Source organism: Strix aluco, chromosome 10 (genome assembly GCF_031877795.1).
Source record: "Strix aluco isolate bStrAlu1 chromosome 10, bStrAlu1.hap1, whole genome shotgun sequence".
NCBI classification, from domain to species: domain Eukaryota; kingdom Metazoa; phylum Chordata; class Aves; order Strigiformes; family Strigidae; genus Strix; species Strix aluco.
This window is the reverse complement of record NC_133940.1, coordinates 9,285,652-9,304,259: the sequence shown is the minus strand read 5'-3', so window position 1 is coordinate 9,304,259 and position 18,608 is coordinate 9,285,652. Positions and strand designations below refer to the sequence as shown.

The following is an 18,608-nucleotide window of genomic DNA, read 5'->3' as shown; positions in this document are numbered from 1 at the left end:
GCCTGCCGGGGGGAGGGTGATGCTGCCCGGCCCTGCCCGCTCCCCCCCGGGGGGGACTTGCTGCTGCCGGTTGCCCCACGACGCGTGTGGGGCCGCGGGCCGGGCTCCCCCCGTGGCCGCGCTGGCCCCGAGCTCGGCGCTGTCGGGCTCGTCCCCTCGGGGGAAGGGGCCGGAGCCGTCCGCCCGTTCCTCTCCTCCACCTCACGAACCTCGCGGGGGGCGTTGCGGGGCCCTGCGGGATGGGGCGATTTCCTTCGGCGCGGGGGGCCGGCAGAGCGCCCACCCCCCGCCCCGCCTGGCCCCGGGGCACTTCCCGGCGCGGGTTCGGGCACCGGCCTGCCCCCCCCCCCCCCCCCCCCACTGCCTGCCCCAGCTTGGGGCGGTGTGTGCAGGCTTTTGGGAACACCCCCCCACACCCCCCCCCGGCGTGGGGGCAGCGCGGCAGGTGGCCCCGACCCCCGCCGGCACGCGGCGCGGCACGGCACGTCACTTCCTCGCAAACTTTTTTTTTCCCGAGGAACCGTTCTCGGCCAAAGTTGCCGGCGGCGGCCGCCCGGGCCGGGGCTGGCTCCGCGCTTCCCGGGGCGGGGGGCGGTGGGGCATGCCCGCCTCCCTGCGCTGGCCGGGGCACGGCCGGGCCGCCGCGGGCCGCCCGCGGGACCGTTAGCTGGGGGCGGCGGGGGCGCGGCACGGCGCGGCTCGGTCCGGAGCGCCATGGCCCGGGACTGCGCCGCCCGCAGCCTGGACGGCATCGACCTGGCGGCGCTGCGGGTAAGGAGGGGCGGGGGGGGCTGTCCCGCCGCCGCGGGCGTCCTGCGGGCGCTGGAGCCGTCTGGGCCGGGGGCTGCCCGCGCCTCGCCGCTGCAGCCCCGCCGCGGGGTCGCGCGTCGCTTCACCCGATTTTTAATAATTTTTTTTTTTATTTTTTCCCCTTATCTGGGGGGGATTTCGCGCTGCCGCGCGTGGGGAGAGGCGCTGGCGCTGCAGGGTGCCTTGGCGGTGCCCGCGGGACACGCGTGGCTGAGGAGAGCGGGCGATGCCGTGCGCGGCGGCGCGGGGACCCGCGCAGGGGTGGGCAGTCGGGCGGCGGGGCCCGCGGAGCCCTCGGACCCGCACCCCGGGGCTCCGCCGCCCGCCCGGGGCTCGCCCTGCCCGGGGAGGGGTCGAGGGGCCGCGGCCCCCTCGCTGGCGGGACCGTCCCGCGGGAGCGCTGCGCCGCGGGGCGCGTTCCCCTCCCGGGGTAATTATTGCTACTGACGTTCCTAAGGGTGATGCGAAGCTGTGGGGGGAAAGCAAACGAGAACTGATTTTCTGGAAGAAAACGTGCGTGGGGCTTTGGCTTTTGTGGGTTTTTTTGTTGAGGTTTAGGCTGCCTTTTTTTTTTTTTTTCCCCCAAAGCTAAAAAAGTCAGCATTCACCTACTTTGCTATGAATTTTTATCATTATGCTCTCGTGCTTTTAGGTTTTTTAACAGAAGCCAAACTTTGGCCACATTAAAAGCCACACTGTCAGTGTTTCATGTCCACAAACACTTAGCAGGGTTGTGTATGATGCCCCTTAGTTCCACTTCGCTTTTTTACATAGCAGCTGGCCACCTATCAACCCAGGCCAGCCAAGGCAGTTTTTTTCTGGAGCACTCTCCACAGAAGAAGAGGGAAGAGTTCAATTGTGGCAAAAAGCAGTCAGCCCCAGACAGAAAAACCAAAGAAAGCAACTTTCTAAAAAATACCAGGAAAAAAAAAAAAAAAAAGAGGGCTGGGAGAAGCCTTTGCAATAATCACGTCAAGGAGGGTGTTCCGGACCAGAGGCAGAAAGAAGAAAGGCAGCAGAGACAGTAAATTTGTGAAGATGGCCCAAGGCCCCTGGCTAGGCAAGCAGAGGTTTAACCTGGCTCTGCTCAGGGGAGTAAGACAAAATAGTGGAAGTTCTTCTTTAGAGCTTTAGCAGGTGAATCTTATCTCCTTAGAGAAATGATAAGAAACCAGTGTAAGTTTGTAAAAGAGTAGTGCTGCAAACCGGACAGCAGGCTTTGTGTCAGAACCGTCCAGCGTGGAAACCTCCCAGAGGCTGTAAGCGCTGCACGTTTCAGCCTTGACAGGACAAGGGACAGATGTGTCCTTCCAGAGGAAACCTCTTCAGACGTCAGCAGCCTTAGGTAGGGGTTCGTGCTTAGCGGGAAGTGGGAGGCGGGTGAGGCTGGGCTGTAGATGTAAAGGCAGGTGCTTTCCCTTTGCCTTGTCCTGGTGTTCCCCGGGGCCAAGGGGAGCTGCCTGGTGCTGTGCTCCCGCCAGCCGCACTGCAGCCCCCTCCCAGTGGGGAGGCACAGCTGGGACTGGGGTCGTTTTCAAAGCGCACGGGCTGGCCTTGCTCCGCTCCAAATGGGTGCTTGCCAGGGCTTTCTCCTTTCCCTGGAAAGAGCGGGTTTCTGGAAAGGCTGTAGTTTCCAAATGTTGCCAGCGCATCTTATTGGGGTGCTTCTGCCCTGGGTCCATCAGGGCAGTCGGACGGTTAAAAGGCCTCTGATCTCTGCATTAGGCACCGAGGCGCAAGGCCCCGTAGAAGAACTTGAGCTTCCGACACGCGCATCTTGTTTAGGTGCAGAGGTTTGGAACAGTGCGTTTCGGTCGGGCTCTTGCTGCGTGCGTTGTATTTCATTCTGCCTTGCAGAGGAGATGGATGTGGCCTGGGTGCCTCTGGGTCAGCAGTCTTGCTCTTGCCTTTTGAGTACTCTGCAGATGACTTGCAGGAAAGCAAGAAGGCCACCATATGGTACAGTGCATTACAGTAATTAACCTTAAAGTGATGAATGTTCAGGCCAGGATTTTGGCATTTGTCAAAGTGAACCTAGCAATTTGGCAGGTGCTGGCTGGTGAAGGGTTAGATGGACCACGGGGCTTAAATGGTAGCAGAGAGGAAGCACTACATCAAAGATGATACCTAACGCCGAGATAATTAAGAAGTTGGCCCACTGTGAAGAATGCCAGCGAGCGATGCAGAGCTGATATCCAAGCAAACAAGGGCAATCCAAGGACCAAAGTCAGAGCCCAGATTAATATCCTTTATGACTCTTAACAAGGCTCAGTTCACTACAGTGTCCTGATTAAAAGAAGAGACATGGCCAAGTATTTTGGCTGCACTCAGAGCTGCGGAGGCTTGAGACTTTAATGCTCAATTGGCTAGCAAGGACAGGGTAGGATTAAAGTTAATGCTAACATTTATTTAGCGAATTGTTTGGGTTTTTCCTAGAGTGTCTGAAACTTTTAGAAGCAAGCTATTAGGATGCTGAATCAGAATGAAATTGCTTGGAGGGAGAGAAGCTGATTTTGAGGCACATTAAATTATTATGCTTGCATAATAAATAATCTTGGAGAAGAATGAGGACAGAGCGTGCATTTAAGTGAGAGGGGCAGTTGCAAACTCCGAGTTGAAAATGCAGTTCCTCAAGGTTTCTGCTATGAACACCTCAATTCAGCAGTGCTACGTGTGGAAATGGGGTGCTACTCGTGCTTCCCGCGGAGGAGGACAGTAGATATTGTGCATGGAGGCACAGCTTGTCTGGAAGAGTTCCTCAGAGAGCTGCCACGTGTTTTACTGCACAGACCACGTGCAACCCCCAGCGCGGCTCTGTAGGAAGGTCGCACGTGAAGCAGAGGTTTGTACCACCCACCTGTTGCTTTAGCAGCAGCAGTGGATTATTGCTGACTTTAGCTCTGCTAATGCAAAGCATATGGCTCGTTCATATCCAAGACTAGTGAAAAGAAAAAACGAAGAAATGAGAAGGAATCAAAGCACTTTACAAAGATCCCAGTGTTGCAAGCATTCTTATGCCTGTGTGTAGCTCCATACACGAGTGGTCCTATTGAGTTCCTTTTGTGTGAGGGCTTTTGGAATTGGGGTTTAAGTCTGGAAGGCCATGCCTTGCTACCTGGTCTTAAAAACAAGAGACAGAAATGACACAGACTGACTCGTGCATGGGTCAAAAGTAAGTGATTTGGTCTGGTTTATGCATTATTAGGTTTTTTTAAAATTAAAAGTCTTGTGAGATTGATAATCCAGGAAGTATAAGATTAGAACTCATTTAACTTAAAAGCAAAAACAAATGAACTGATTAGTACTTTCAGTTGTGGAAGTCTCTGCTGTGTTGCTCTAACAGTGAAAGCTATTGCCGTTCATCATGATAGTTGTGCCAATAAAGGCAGAATCTTCTCAGAAAAAAGCCTCTATGTTTCCACTGGGATTTTGCTGAGGTAAACATTTCCATATCAGATATGAAGAAAGCTTTATTTATATTAAAAAAATAACATATAAGTGAGGCAGAGAAGTAGCTTGATACCTTAAAAAAGGATGTTTTTGCAACCAGAGTCATAGAAGAAATTGCACGTCTGAGATAATGTTTTTCTGTATCGCATCCTTCAGCAGTACCAATAGGCATCAACTGACATGACAGATCGCTGAAACAGATGTGGTAAAACTGACACATGGAGTTAATAATATTTTATATAAATATCTCAGTGATATCATCCCAAGAAATGAGTGGACTGATAAATGGCTCAGCCAGAAACCAAGAAACTGGTCTCTTGAGTTCTTAATGTTTTTATATAAATCTCTCAAGTGAGTTTTAACTGAAGCAACAGATTTCTTAATGTGCTCAGTCATGCAGGAGCGAACATTTACTTGCCCATGCCTTGCAACAAGATGGTCTTCCTATATCTGAAAGGCTGCAACATCTCATTATTGGAGAAGAACATTTGCTGCAGTGGTTGGTTTTAGAGCAACTGGTTCATGTGGTATGGTACAGTGATCGCCTGACACCTGAATCTGTCTTGTAAATCAACAGCAATCTAGTTTGGGTTCAAAGCCAAGAGTTCAAGACATCTGTCAAATTCACCTCATTCTGTTTGCAAAACAGGACACTGGGCGTTCTCAGCCCACCTGTAGTGTTAAGATCACCTGGGATGATGCATTTCCCTTTCATTAGGTAATTGGGCTTAGTTGCTTTATATAGTATTTTTTCAATTCTGTTATTTAGGTTCTTTGTTGCATTGCTAGTGCTAAGTGTTTCATAGCAGAAGACAGCAGCCTCCAGGCTAGCTCAGTGTTTTAAGGCTTAGGAAGCCTGGAGTTTATTCCTTATTCTGCTGCTAAGCTGAATGGTTGAATTCTTGTGTTCTTCATGCATTCCATCTATTTACTGTATCTGCTGTACTGCCATGCTACAAATCTTCGCCAGGTTGTTTTGTGTATAGAGTTTTGAAAAACTTGACTGAAACCTTTAAAATTAATGTATTTCTTACACTGTTATTTGGCTGATTCCCTTTTAGTGTGTAATACAGATCATCAGAGATGTGCCACAGATGTTTTCATTTTGATTGTGTACAGTTACGTTCCATTATGAAGTGGTTGCTTTGCTGCAAATCATGTTATTTCTTCTGCTTTTTGCAGGACCCTGCAGGAATATTTGAACTGGTGCAGGTTGTTGGAAATGGGACATATGGACAAGTCTATAAGGTTTGGGTGCCTCTTTAATTTATGATGCTGGTTTTGATAAAACTGTTTTTCCTAAAGCAGAAGTGAGCTCCATTTAAGAAGATGGACAGTATTGTTCCAGTAATAGACTGTTTTATCTTGCTGTCTTTTCTGCATGGTGGAAAATGATGTCACCTATGAAACTCTGTGCCTCTTTCCTTCTGTCTTGTTTTCATGTCTCTTTGCTGCTACAAGTCAGATAAGTGTGTTGGCTTTTGTACTGACTTCCTTCTGCCCTGTATTTTCTGTCCTTTGGTTATTTTCTCTTTTCAAAAATTATTTAATAAGTGGATGGCACAAATTAACATCAGTGATGTCTAAATTTGGCCTGGATTGAGTGGAGACCTCGGCAGAGACTAAAAAAGCAGTACTCTTCAAGACAGAGGTGTCAATTAACCATGCTTTGCAGGCAGGCTATGAAGTTTTAGATTTCCATTATTACCTTTGTCACTGTGATATTAAAGCAGAACTCCCAGTCAGTACACTACAGCGATTAAACGTTGTCTGCCCTAACGTGCTATGTACACTATGCACACCTTTATGTAGTTATAAGAACTAGCCTAGAAAAGTGTTCTTTCAGTGTGAAGCCTTTCCTAAGAATGATCTGAGAAGAGAAAATAGACGTGACAAAACAGGGAATGGCATCTGTGTTGTTCCCACTTGGATAAAGACGACGGAGGAAGGAAAAGGCCGTGCTGCTGAACCTTGGAGGTGCATCGGAAGAGTAACAGCACTGGAGGAAGCTCTCTGGTCTTGCTTCTCCCTCAGATCCCACTGCTGACAGGCTCCTGTGTGACGAGGGTGCACAGGAGTGTTGATCCACTATTGCAGGAAGAATGCAGAAGGGGCCCCAATGTAGAAATGCAGAACTGTTCATCTTTCTCCGATTCCAGTGCATTGAATGAATGTTATGTTTCGTTGTCTATCCTCTGGTGGCAGATCTGCTGTGATCACCTTTCAGTTTCCCTTTGACGTTACAGATACTTTTTCAAAGATTCTGAAAAATCTTCTACATAAGCAGTTCTGGGGAGTTTTTGCTTTCCCATACTACTTTTTTTAAAATTTATTTTTATGTCAGAAGCAGGGTCTTTCTCGTATAACTCTTGCCGTGATTAAGTCTCTGTTGTTTCTGAGATTGTCATTCAGATACTGAGGTCAGTACTACTAAATTAAAAATAGAGGCTCAGCAGTTCACATGGACAGATTAGAAGCCAGGAGACGTTCAAGAGTGCTGTTTTCAGTGTAATCACAGAGTTTTCTACCTGTAAAAAGATCCTAAAGCTCCCAAATGGCCTCTGAAATAGTTGCCTTTCCTTTCGTGCCTGGATTTATTTTATATTGGGAGAGAAAAAATTTCAATCTAGTCGTCTTTTAAGGATGTTGAGAGTGATCAGCTGCTTAATCATGGCAGAAGCAAGAAGAAGCAATATAGTTTGTTTCTCTGCTGCAAAAGAAAATGTTCTGAGCTATCGTGTGGTTCACTAGAACGTTAGTTACCAAAATGTGTAAGAAATATTGATAATGACAATTAAAAATTGTACCCAAGGGCTGCTCTCCTCTGAGCACGCAAGAGAACAGGGTCTGCCAGCCCTGGATAATGGGTGATTTGAATCTCGGCTCATTCTGCACTTGGACTATCTGCAACATCTAAACAAGGCACTGAGAGACAAGGTCTTGCAAGGCTGAGGTCGCTGAGGGGAAGCTTTGTGCATATGCATCACGCGATGGAGAGCTGATGGACTGTGTGCAACCCTGGCTCTGTGCAAGCACACCCATAACAAAGGCTTTATTCATATAAATACATGTGATCACTGAATGTAGGGTGCTTTGCTGAGGCTTGCTTAGGGGATGGAGCTGCGATTTGGGGGAGGATGTTGGTGAGCCGGGCAGCTGAAGAAGACAGATGATGAGGTGGACAGATACAAAGTGTGGGCTCCAAAGTGCAGGCAGTCAGCTTGGTCCCCGTTGTGAACTGTTTTCACACAGTCCGAAGCTCCAGTGCATTTGGAAATACCTTTTCAGAAGATGCTGAGCATCAGCTGAGCGTACTCAGGTGGTATCTCCTGGGTGCTGGCCTTGCAACCAGAGCAAATGTCAGTGTTCTCAGAAGGAGGGCAGCTGCAATGGAGCAACTGCTTCTGAAGTGACAATAAAAAGTTAGGCTATGGTATTCACTTATTCACTGCTGTATGTCCTTTGATCTATACAATGCTAGGACCGATGGAGTGAATTAGGGAATGCTGGAATAATTTTGCAGTTTGTCTGGTATAGGCTTGTGATCATAAATATTTAAGTTATAAAGTTATCTCAGTTATCCACATAACGTACTCGTGTCATTAGAGCACATTTTTATTCTCCAGAGGTGTTGGAATCTTCTGTACATTCGGAAGCTACACATTGCAGTTTGCACATAATCAAAGCAAAGCTTATTTCAGGCTAAATAAACTATGTCCAAGATTACTAAATTGTTTGGTTGGCTGTGGAGATGATTCATAAGGCTATATGTTTTAATATATGCAGCTCTATTAAAAATGAAAATAAAATTTGGAGGATTCATCATTAGATTTGGAAAACAATGTTTAACAGATTTATTGAAGGAGAGTATTGTTCATACTGAATTATTCCAGACCAGTTCCAGTTCAGTGTCTTTTTAAATTAAATGGAAGAGGTATAAATTGTACCCATGATAATGCTAGAGCTGTCTAGAAATGTTATAAAGTTGGGATTCGCATATAATAACTGACTAAAAGCTAGCAGATTGTTTGACAACCTATGAAGTAGTAGGATGTAAATATGCCAGTACTGGCAACTTCAGCCTTTTGGAAAGTATGAATTAGATATTAAAAAATCAGATGGTACCCAGAAGTCATGAGACAGTCTTCATTATCTCTTGAAATGACAGATGAGCTTTTCAGTTAATTGCTGGCTTCCGGGAGCTGAAATCTGAAGAACAATACTATGTAAGAGGTGATTCTGAATAACATCATGGAAGGTGATAGCAGAGAGTCTCCTCTGAAGTGCATTTGCTGGTGGTTGGAGAAGTATGAGTCTTTCATGCCTTTGTCTCCTGAACTTTGGAGTGTGAAAGTCAGGCTGTGTCTCTGCACCATCTCCATTGAATGCATACGGAAAGAGAAGTTTCTGAATTTCCCATGCACTGCTTTTTGCAAGGGCTGTCCATCTTCCTGGGAACCCTCAAGGGCAGGGACCACAAAGACTCTGTGAGGGACATGGGGTTGCTCTCCAAAGTATGAGGGCCAGCATTTTGGGTGTTTTTTAGAGCTGCAGATCAGTAAGGACCTTCAGACAGGGCAGAGCAATGTTTTGCATCGCATAACTGTTGGTGTCATCTGGGAGGAAGTGAGATTGTTGAAGGTGTCACCCGCAAGTTCTTGGGTTTTGCTTCCTCCGTGGGCTGCAGCCACGATTGCTTGGAACCCTGTCTCGCAGGCTGCCTGGGGAAGCTTGAGTTGCGTGTTGTTTGGGATGGCAGTAAAACCGCAGAAATCTAGGAGATCTATAAACACAATCTTTTTTCATTGGCTAGTGGTCGCTACATTATTGTGACATGGTGTACAGTTAAAGGTGGTACCTTTGAAAGCATTGTGAAGCTGACATCTGTGGCTATGTGCTCTGCTCTTAGTGTGCTTGAGGCTGTATCTTGCAGGTATGGTTGTCGAGACCTGACAGTGTTGTGATTTGAATAATTCTTTGCCTACTCCCATTGCCTCCAGAAGTTTAATTATGGGGATGCCTTGTTTTCCTTCCATGGTTGGACTCTATTGCTATGAAGAGCTGGATAGTGATCGTGTATCACCCTTGATGTAGAACGGTTGTATCTTGGTCTGAGCTTGTGCATTTAGTAATAACTAAACTGCAAGGGGGGGGTGAGTGTGAAATATTTTTTTTTGCAAAGACTTCAGCTGTTAGTTTCGTATTCTTTGAGTGGCATGTCTTCAGTAGGAGTCTGCTAATGCATTTTCTATCTTTTAATTTTCAGTGCGGGGTCATTTTTCTAGTGCGTGGATGGGGAAAGGGAGACATGGGGCAACTGAAGTGGGTGCCAGTTTTGAAGTGTTTGGGTTAGACAGTTGCTCTTGAGCTCTGGAGGAAACTGTGGGACTCTGACTTCATAACTGCTTTGATTTTTAGTTATCAAGATAAAGAGGAATTGCTCCTGATCCTACTCATTCAGCTGTGCTCTGAGAGTCCTCATCCTTCCAAAAAAATTTTCGTGGGCCAGATGAGGTCATCAGCAGTATCTGTGCAATCTGCTTGTTTTCTGATGTCATGAGGCACCCGACTGGGGCTTTTGAATGCCTTTGTCTTAGTGATGTGGATTAGGCCTCTCCTGGGGTCAGCATTTTTGAGTGGCCCAGGGAATGAGAGGTCAGTGTCTTTGGTGAGTTCCAGGGACTGATGTTTTTGGAGTATGGTCTTGCAGGATGATGCTAAACTGTTACAGATCTGCAGCTGCTGTGTGTGCAAAGCGGTTGTATCTTTAATTGAGTCTGAGGGCACAGGGAACTTGAGAGAGGTACTCTGGTTTGGGACTGTGAAAATCAAAAGGGAAGCAGTGGCTTCCCAGTAATACAACTGATGAAGATGAAGCAATGCTGTTGCTGAGGCTTAGCAGAGGGTGGAAGCAACCCTGCCTTCCTGTAGTGGCTCTGCACAGCTAGTATTTTTATTTCTATGTAGTCACATAAGACTCTGGATACAAAAAAGAAGAAGGTCTGAGTAAGGAAGTGTTTTGGGATGGGGGTTTTTTGTTGTTTGTTTTTTTTTTTTAATACAGCTGTTTCATGGCATTGAATCATGCTTCAATTGTTGACGTGAGTTATGAGTTACTTTACTGTTGATGTGCAGTGGCAGGAGTGTAGTGAAGCATAAATATGACTTCAGTTTATCTTAATTTGAAAGTTTGCTAAGTTCCTCATTTATTTCATTGAATAACTGGCTGAAGTAATTGAGACTAAGTTGGGAAGGGTGGGGGCAAACAACATGGTTTTTTTGAGACTTGTTACTGGGTGGAAAGAATCGCACAACCGTGCTAGTTTAAGAAGTGTTAAAGTCTGTGGACTACATTGAAAACCTTAATTGATGGTAACACCTCAGGCAGTTACTGGAAGGTTAAATGCAAGAAACATTACAGTTATGGTCAGTGCAATACGGAAAGTGAATATGTATAAGCTGAAAACTTCAAAACTGTCCCTTCTAGGGGTGGGTCATAAGTAGCCACCTTCTGAAGAATGTGTCTCGGGGCTGAAATGCAATTTCAGAGTCTCCAAACTGCTGCAGACAGAGACATTAAAAATGTCATGTTGTATTGGGGTGTTTTGTTATCATTTGTGGTCAGTTACAGTTTTCAAGCCAACCATAACCTTCAAGGCACTGAGATTTTGATGAGTCAAGTAGGGAAATCAGTTGTTCTATATAGAAATGACAAAATGCTACTTTCTGTTTCACTGGCAGTTGGTAGAAGTGCTTGTTTGTCTATTAATTTTCTTCATTTGGGTTTTTAGTAGCATAGCTGATTATCTTGTCCACATGAAAAACTAGTTAATTATTGTAGGCAGCAGTGTATAAAGAAGTATTGCTGCAGCGTATGAGATGGAGTCAACCACTTGTGTAGATTCTTGGTTCAGTAGTGCAAACAAATAATGGAGATTGTTTGCTAATCATGGCAACAGGGATCTCTTTCAGGAATAAGTCTGAGCTTAGTATGTGCTACTGCCATTGTAATAAGATCAGAAATGCTGTGAAAGCTTAGTGTATATGGCTGTAATATCATTAACACACTAGAGAGGCATGGTTTGGTCTTTCAGTATTTAAATTCTTCATGCTTCTGATTTTTTAGTAACACCTGTGAAGTCCACATACTACTAGGTGTGTTTCTTCCTCTTCTTTCAGTTGCCTGCAGCTCCTAAACACACTTTTGTACATGTCGTCATGCTTTCCTTAAAGCTTCCACACCACCACGTTGGTCCTTTTCCTTCTTCATCAGAAAGGATGTGGAGTTGGCAGTGCATCCTTGCAGCAACGAGAGCAAACCATGCCTTGGGCTACGTCAGCAAGAGTGTAGCAAACAAATCAGGGAATGTGATTACTTCCCCTGCTCTTACTAGGTCACACCTGTAATACCATGTCCCATCCAGTTCCAGAGAGACATTGGGAAACTAGAGAGGGTCCAACAGAGGGCCACCGAAACATTTAGAGGGTTGAAGAACTTTAAGCATGAAGGAAGAAGGGCTGAAGGAATTGGATTTTTTTCAACCTAGGGAAGAGAAGGCTGAAGGAAATCTAGCCACAGTCTTCAGGTGCTTCAGTGATGGTAAGAAAAAAATTCTTTACCATGAGAACAAGTCAACATTTTAATAGGTTTCCCAGGATGGTGGTGGGGTCACCCTTGCTGGAAATATCCAAGGCTGTTTGACATTGTTTTGGGTAACCTAACTGAAGGCCCTGGTTTCAACAGAAGGTGGGACCATGTGTTCTCAGAGGTCTTTTCCAATCTTGATTTGAGTACAGGACTTTGATTGAGTACAGGACATGTGAATCTCAGTGGACAGAACATACCTACTGTCAATCCAGCCTACTAGACTGTGAATGACTGACTTGGAGAATACAAAAAAAAAGTAGGGGAAATGACATATTTGAAACATATGTGTAAAATAGGTAGTGTATCATGTGTACTTGGTTGTCAGAGCCAGGAGCGTGTTTTTCCATAGTGTGTGTGCTTATTTGCATGGCAATGCCAAACTATATTCAGCGCTGGAATTTAAAATAATGGATCATACATGCAAAATTAATTAGCAAATTGTGAAGTCCTGGTTCTAGTTAGTGAATATTTCAGAGGAATTCAATTAAGATTCTTAAGTGTAGGACTAGTTTATCAAAAATAGAAGAGTGAGGATGTGAAAAAACCTCTCATCTGTGGAGTGCTTCTATACAATAAAGGCTCTTTCAGCAGAGCTATGTACAGTAATTAGATGTGCCATATCAGCCATTAGAGAATAGTAAAATCCTTGCAAATAATTTGTTGGCAGGCCTGCCACTTCCAGCTCCTCCGTATTTTGGACCTGAATGTCCATATGGGAGAGTGCAGTGCATTTTCATCCTAAACTGGTGGCATTTTGAGCTCACGTTGCATAACACTTAAGATGTTGGCACTGGGACATGCTATTTTGAAGGTAAGAGAACATGCTAAAAATGCACTGGTGATAATATGAGCACAGTAGGAAATAGTTCAAGCTCTTAATTCCCCACTCAAGCACTCTGCTACACTTTAAGCACATCACTAGTGACATTGATTTCAATACTTATGACTGCTCAACAGCATCCAGAATCATGCTTATTTGAAGATACACATCAGACTGACCAGTGCTTTGCATGCCTGACTTTTACAATACCTGACCTACTCAGAGGTATTGCATTGTATGTTATCTCTTCTTCAAAATAAATCAGTGAGGTCAGGGGAAATTGTCTATTTGCAGTCCAAAAAACCTCCCAGACATGTAATGAGCTATTGGAGTTAATGAAGGAGTAATAGGATGTTACTTAATTTTAAACAGCAGAAAATTTAGCATGTTGTTTATAGACGTTTGAGGTGACTGCCACTGCAGGTTAGCTTTAGTAACTGTACCTTTTTCTGAATGAAACGCAGAAGTTTAGTGCCTTGCAAGCGCACATTCCCTTATATCCATGCCTCTGATTCTTATAGCTCCATGTGAATGGTGCTTTCCAGGTCTGCTTTAATGACCTGAAGGATGCAGGTACATTTGTTGAAAGTCCCTCTTTGGTACCTCTGGGCTACAGCTAATAGAGCCTAATAAAAGGAACATATCAGTTGGTTTCCTAAAAATATTGATAGCCTGCTTGTCTTTTTTTTTTTTTTATATTGTTATTTGTACTTCATGGACTTATCCAACATTTGGTGCTTTAAACTTGACAATGTGATGAATTGGTCTGTTGTGGAGTGCATGCTGCTCTTCTGTCCTCTTCCATTGTCTGCAGAGACAAGACATCACCATTGTCTTCACCAGCAGTAAATATTCTTATAGTTTCATGCCCAGTCTTCAGGTATTTTTTCATAAGAATGTGTTAGAATTTGTTTATTGCCTGAGGAACCCATATTTTTGTATAAGGATCATCCGTAATAGTGCTTTATAGTTTGCTCTTCGAGTATTCACAAGTTCATTATGTTGAGTCAAATAGTTAAGTCCTGCAGGATGAGATCTTGGGAACCAAATATACGGTTTAGAAATCTAAATTGAGATTCTGTTCTGAAGGAGGCTTTTTACCTATGTGTTGAGTGGGGTCTCCGGTAATCCTGTAGCAGTAGTGCTTTGTTGCAGGTGTCTTTGGAAAATCCAGCATCAGAAATAGTCCACAAAGAGGCAAATTCTCCTGCTGAAGTCTGTAATGGATTGATCTTTTTCACGGGTTGGACATAATGCAGCATTTCCAGCGTGCACGGACCGGTGATTGTGCACAGTGGGACTGTTGCAAAGCTGTTCACTTTAGCTCCTGTTTCACTTCAGCAACCTGAGCTCTAAAATCTCCTGCTAGGGTGTCTGCTGCATTGGCACTGTGACCATGAGCTTGGGCCTGGTTGAGCTCTGTCCTACTTTTGACTTCCCCACCCTCACTTTTTTCTGTCTTCCCCAGTACCCGATCAGTCTCTCTGGTGGGTTTTTCTCATCTAAGTAGCATAGGTGTTGGTTTGCTTGAACTGCAGAATGCATCTATAGTTCATTCTGCCCTCAGTTAAATATTTTCACTACAGAGGTGAGCTTGTGTTAACTCCTAGTCAGACTTGTGTGAGAGCAGGCACATGGTGAAATAACACTGCAAGAAGCAATTGTATTAGCAGCTGCTCAGCTGTAGCTGTGGAGATGTAACTTTTGCCCTGTGAAGGCCATCTGGGAGCAGTTAAAGGCACTACCATGCTTGTGCAAGAAAGGTTTCCAGTGTGCTCGGTACTTGAGCTTAGGGCAGTGCTTGGGATAGGGCTGGAGCTAACTTGTGGCAGTAGCAAAACCCGTTGTTGTGTTGGTCCTTGTGCTTGCTGCTGGGAAGAGCTGCTCCAGAGAGCACGTCTCGTGATGTCTCCCAGCGCCGCGTGGATTCACGCCGGGCTCTGTGGCAATGCTGCCCTCCGTTCCTCGGGGGCATCGCCGCTCCCGTGCTCGGGAGGAAGGCAGCGTTTGGCCCAACCGTCATCTTCCTGCTGGCTTTAAAGCCAAGCATGACTGGGTTTGGAGGGAGCACAGCTATTGAGACTGCTGCTGTCCATCCAAGCACCCACAAAATCTGGTGCGACAACTGATGATCCTGCCCTTCCAAGGCATTTGTGGGGAAATGGAGTCTAAAAGCCAGTTTTTATTGTCAGCTGGGGTCAAACAGCTTGCTCAGTCAGTAGACGCAGATGCAGGTCAGCCCCTTGTCCTATCATAATGAAATTTCCAGTAAGCAATTTTAAATTGTAATGTCCAATTTCAATTGTAAAATCCATAAATGTGATAAAATTGCACTTCTCCTGTCTGGTATTCAGCTGTTCTTAGGCTGCTGGCCAGTGGCAATTTTCTTGGCCTGAGCAGATCTGTGAATACAGATCTTGGGAATAAAACTGAAGAAGAAACTATTTTTCAGCTCTTTGTAGTATGCTTTTTTTTCTATTTTTAAAGCCCTTGTGTGTTATAAGCCTGCCCTTGTAACCTACTGACTTTGTGGGATTCCTGAAAGATTTTTAAGGTTTGCTTTAGAAGTGCATTTTCAAAGGTCGTTTCTTCCCCATCCCCTGCTTTCTCCTCATGAAAACACGAAACTTTAGTGACTTCCGAGATCTTAGGGAGTGAACAATCCAGAAGACATACTTTGTAGCAAACTGTGGCCTTTTCAGTGCCCTGCACAAGTAATGTTATTAGCTAATATGTAATGGCTAGCATGTGGTCTGTGGCAGTGCTTTTAGGTGCTCCCATCATATAAGAAATACATTTTTTCATAAAGGTAAGAGAGCGGTTGATGCGGGCAGCTGTAGTTCAGATCTAGCTTTTCTTCTTGCCTCTGCCTCTCATCATTGCTTGAAAACACATGAATTTGCTGGAAATGGAGCTCTCCTTGTGACTGTAGCTATTAAATTGGAGGCAGTCCTTGTTTTTGTAAAGCGTCTTGAGATTCTGGTTAAGAGGAATTAGTGCACTTAGGGAGGTGATTTGTGGGAATTGGTTAGCAGCCACTTACTAAACAACCTTCTGTTTGAAAACCGTTCCACTTGATTCTAATATGTTGAGTTCAACAGAAACGTTAGTGGGAAAATTTTAAGAAATGAGTTGGCTTTGCTTTTCAAACTTTGTTTCAGAAACATCAAACCATTGCATTTCATTTGCTTTGTTTGAACGTATGTTTTAATTTAATTTAAACATATGTTTTAATATTTCAAATATTATCTTTAGTACTGCATACTCAGAAAGAAAAGGTACTATCGTACTGAAATAATTTGGCATTACCAAAATAAACCAAAATTAATGTGAATTCTTCTGACTTTCCATTCTGTGAGGAGTGTTTACAACTGAAAGGGAGACCAGTTGGCAAAATACTGACATTTTGTTGAGGTTTACTGAATACTGGAATTGACTAAATTCCATTTTCTGACTCTACGATTGTACAACTGCTACATCTGATATCAGCATTTTTGATCCATTTTTTTCTTGTATTTCTGTTGTTAAAAGTGGAAACGTGTTGAGGAAAAGGGCATAAGAGAAATGTGTGGTGGCCTGAAAATATTTATTTTACTGAACTTGAGGAATTTTCTATCTTTATTGTTTATTATGCTAAATTTTTAGCATGGATTTTTCCTAGTATTTAAAAATAACAAAAGAGTAACCAATTTACTGATTATTTCTGCTGTGGTAGATTTGTCTACTCTTGTTTTACTCTTGGCTTTAAACCTATGAACAATTATACTAAAATATGCAAGAAAACTGACATAAAATAAATACGCATATGGCTTAGATAATGGACTCAAATGTATTATTTACACAGATTGTCCATGATGATGTCATCTTATATGGAAAGAACTAGGAAAAAATGTTTTTGCTTTAATATTTGCTTTTTGCAGTCTAACATGAAATATTTATTGTAACAGGCTTCTTGCAAACATTCTGCCCTCAGAAGCCAAATTATATCAGCAGATACCCAATTGTCTTTTGTTAATATCAGAGGGTAGAGTTAGGTATTGTGGACCAGCATATCCCTGCTGCTCTGAAAAATCAAATTGCTGTGGTGAAGTCTTCCAGTTTTTCATCAGTGGGAACTGGTCCTGTGTGTGCATTTTGACCTGCGGAGAGGACAGGCAGTACCAGGGCATGATTTGGGTGCACCAGACCATTCCTCCTGTGGGATTCCTTTCTGATGAAGGGTGATTTGTTTCCAGAGACATTAGAATATGTTTTGTCATCTCTTCCGGTGGAAGACTGCCAAATTTCACGGGCAGACACATTAACACTTGAGGCGTAGGATGTGCCCAGTGAACCCAGCAGTTGAGAGGCCCGGGACAGCTTGGACATGGCAGAGGTGGTACGTGCCAGTAAATGTGGTACACTCAGGATACATTGGGCTTTTTGTGCATGTGCAGATCAGCCTAAGTAGGTCTGACGTTTCCCAAATTTGTTGAGCTCCCGGCTCACATGCTATTGAATAGGTGTGCATGTGCATAGGGCATAGCAGATTGCTGGATGCCCAAGTGGGACAGCTTCCTTGGCAGAAAAAGAGGTTGCATCTGGAGAAGCTATGTCTATTGTAGTCTGCTCTCCATAAATATGCCTGAAAATGGAGAAAGGATGAGGCATAAAGAGATGTTCCAACTTTCCTTTCTTTTGAACACTTGAAAGATTTCGGTCAGAACTGTTTTGAATAGAGGAAGTTGCAAAACAAAGGCTGGAAACTCAGGTCTCCGATCCCACAGGCTGGAGAATAAAGGTTAGAGAGGATTTAGGATTCACCCTTTCCTATGTTCCTCTCTTCCTGTCTTTGCATCGTGTTAGTTTCTAGGTACCCACCTGGTGGAAGACTTTGCATGGCCTGTATCCCTGGCTTTCATGTTGGAGTTACGAGTATTTTCATGCTGGCACAGGAATCTGCATGTACAGACATGCATGAGTGATCAGGTTTCTGTGTGTGTTTGCAAAGCACCTAGTGCATTCATGAGGCTATGCAAATAGTCACAACAAATTCCTGGTTAGGTTCTGTAATGTCATTTGGCTTCTTGCTTCTGCCAAATTCACAGTTCTCTGACCAGGAACGAAAGAAAATGGCCTTATCAGCCCTAGGTGATGCTTGGAGCCTCTGTGGCACTTGTCCTATCCGTCACGCAGATGGGTTTTGAATGTCGTAATGAGTAGGTTAAAGACAACTTGGCTTGCTGAGCTTTCGTGGTTGCTGTGTCCTGCATTGTTTACATTACAGAGTTCTGGCAGACCTCTCCATTTTGATGCTATTAATATTAGAGTCATTCTTTATATTACAGAGATGGCTTTCTAGTACGACTTTGACAGGCTTGACTGTGGGGCTCCAGGCACCTCCGCTGCCCTTGCAACAGAGGCGGCACTGAGCCTTCCCATGGGAACTGGACCAGGGCTGGACGGGGATTGTAGGTGCCAGTGGAGTTTGGGATGGAGATGACACTGTGCTATATAAACAGTGATTATTAATGGGGAGCCCGACTGATTGAATCCTGTTGTGTGTAAACACTGCCTGAACTTCCAGAGGGGTTGTTCCTTCAGATTACGGGACCATGTGCCAACAGTGGGTTTTCCTTCCTTTCTGGCTTCCTTTATTGCCAAGCAAGTAGCATGAATGCCATTATACAGTGCCCTGTTATCAAAGCTGTTCACTGTTGGTAGTGATTGCGTGATATCGAAAGTCCCCAGAGATTGCATGATGCCTTTTCATTCCCAGGGGTCTCCTTATAAAACTGGGAATGTGATCAGAATGAGAAACAGAGAAGCTGCAGCTTCTGCATTTTTTTCCCACCTCGGGGCAGGCTGCTGACTGTGTGTTTCTCTAGGTGTGTTTCCAGG

The 18,608-nt window shown here is 44.8% G+C and overlaps 1 protein-coding gene across 2 annotated transcripts in view; it reads left to right on the top strand.

The window, feature by feature from the left end:
* Positions 1–637: 637 nt before the first annotated feature.
* NRK (Nik related kinase) overlaps positions 638–18,608 on the top strand; it is a 106,071-nt gene continuing 88,100 nt past the window's right edge. For both annotated transcript variants that reach the window (XM_074835176.1, XM_074835175.1), the window contains exons 1-2: positions 638–771; positions 5,443–5,508. In XM_074835176.1, coding sequence (XP_074691277.1) covers positions 715–771; positions 5,443–5,508 — 123 coding nt within the window. In that variant the 5' untranslated portion in view covers positions 638–714. The remainder of the gene's footprint in view (positions 772–5,442; positions 5,509–18,608) is intronic.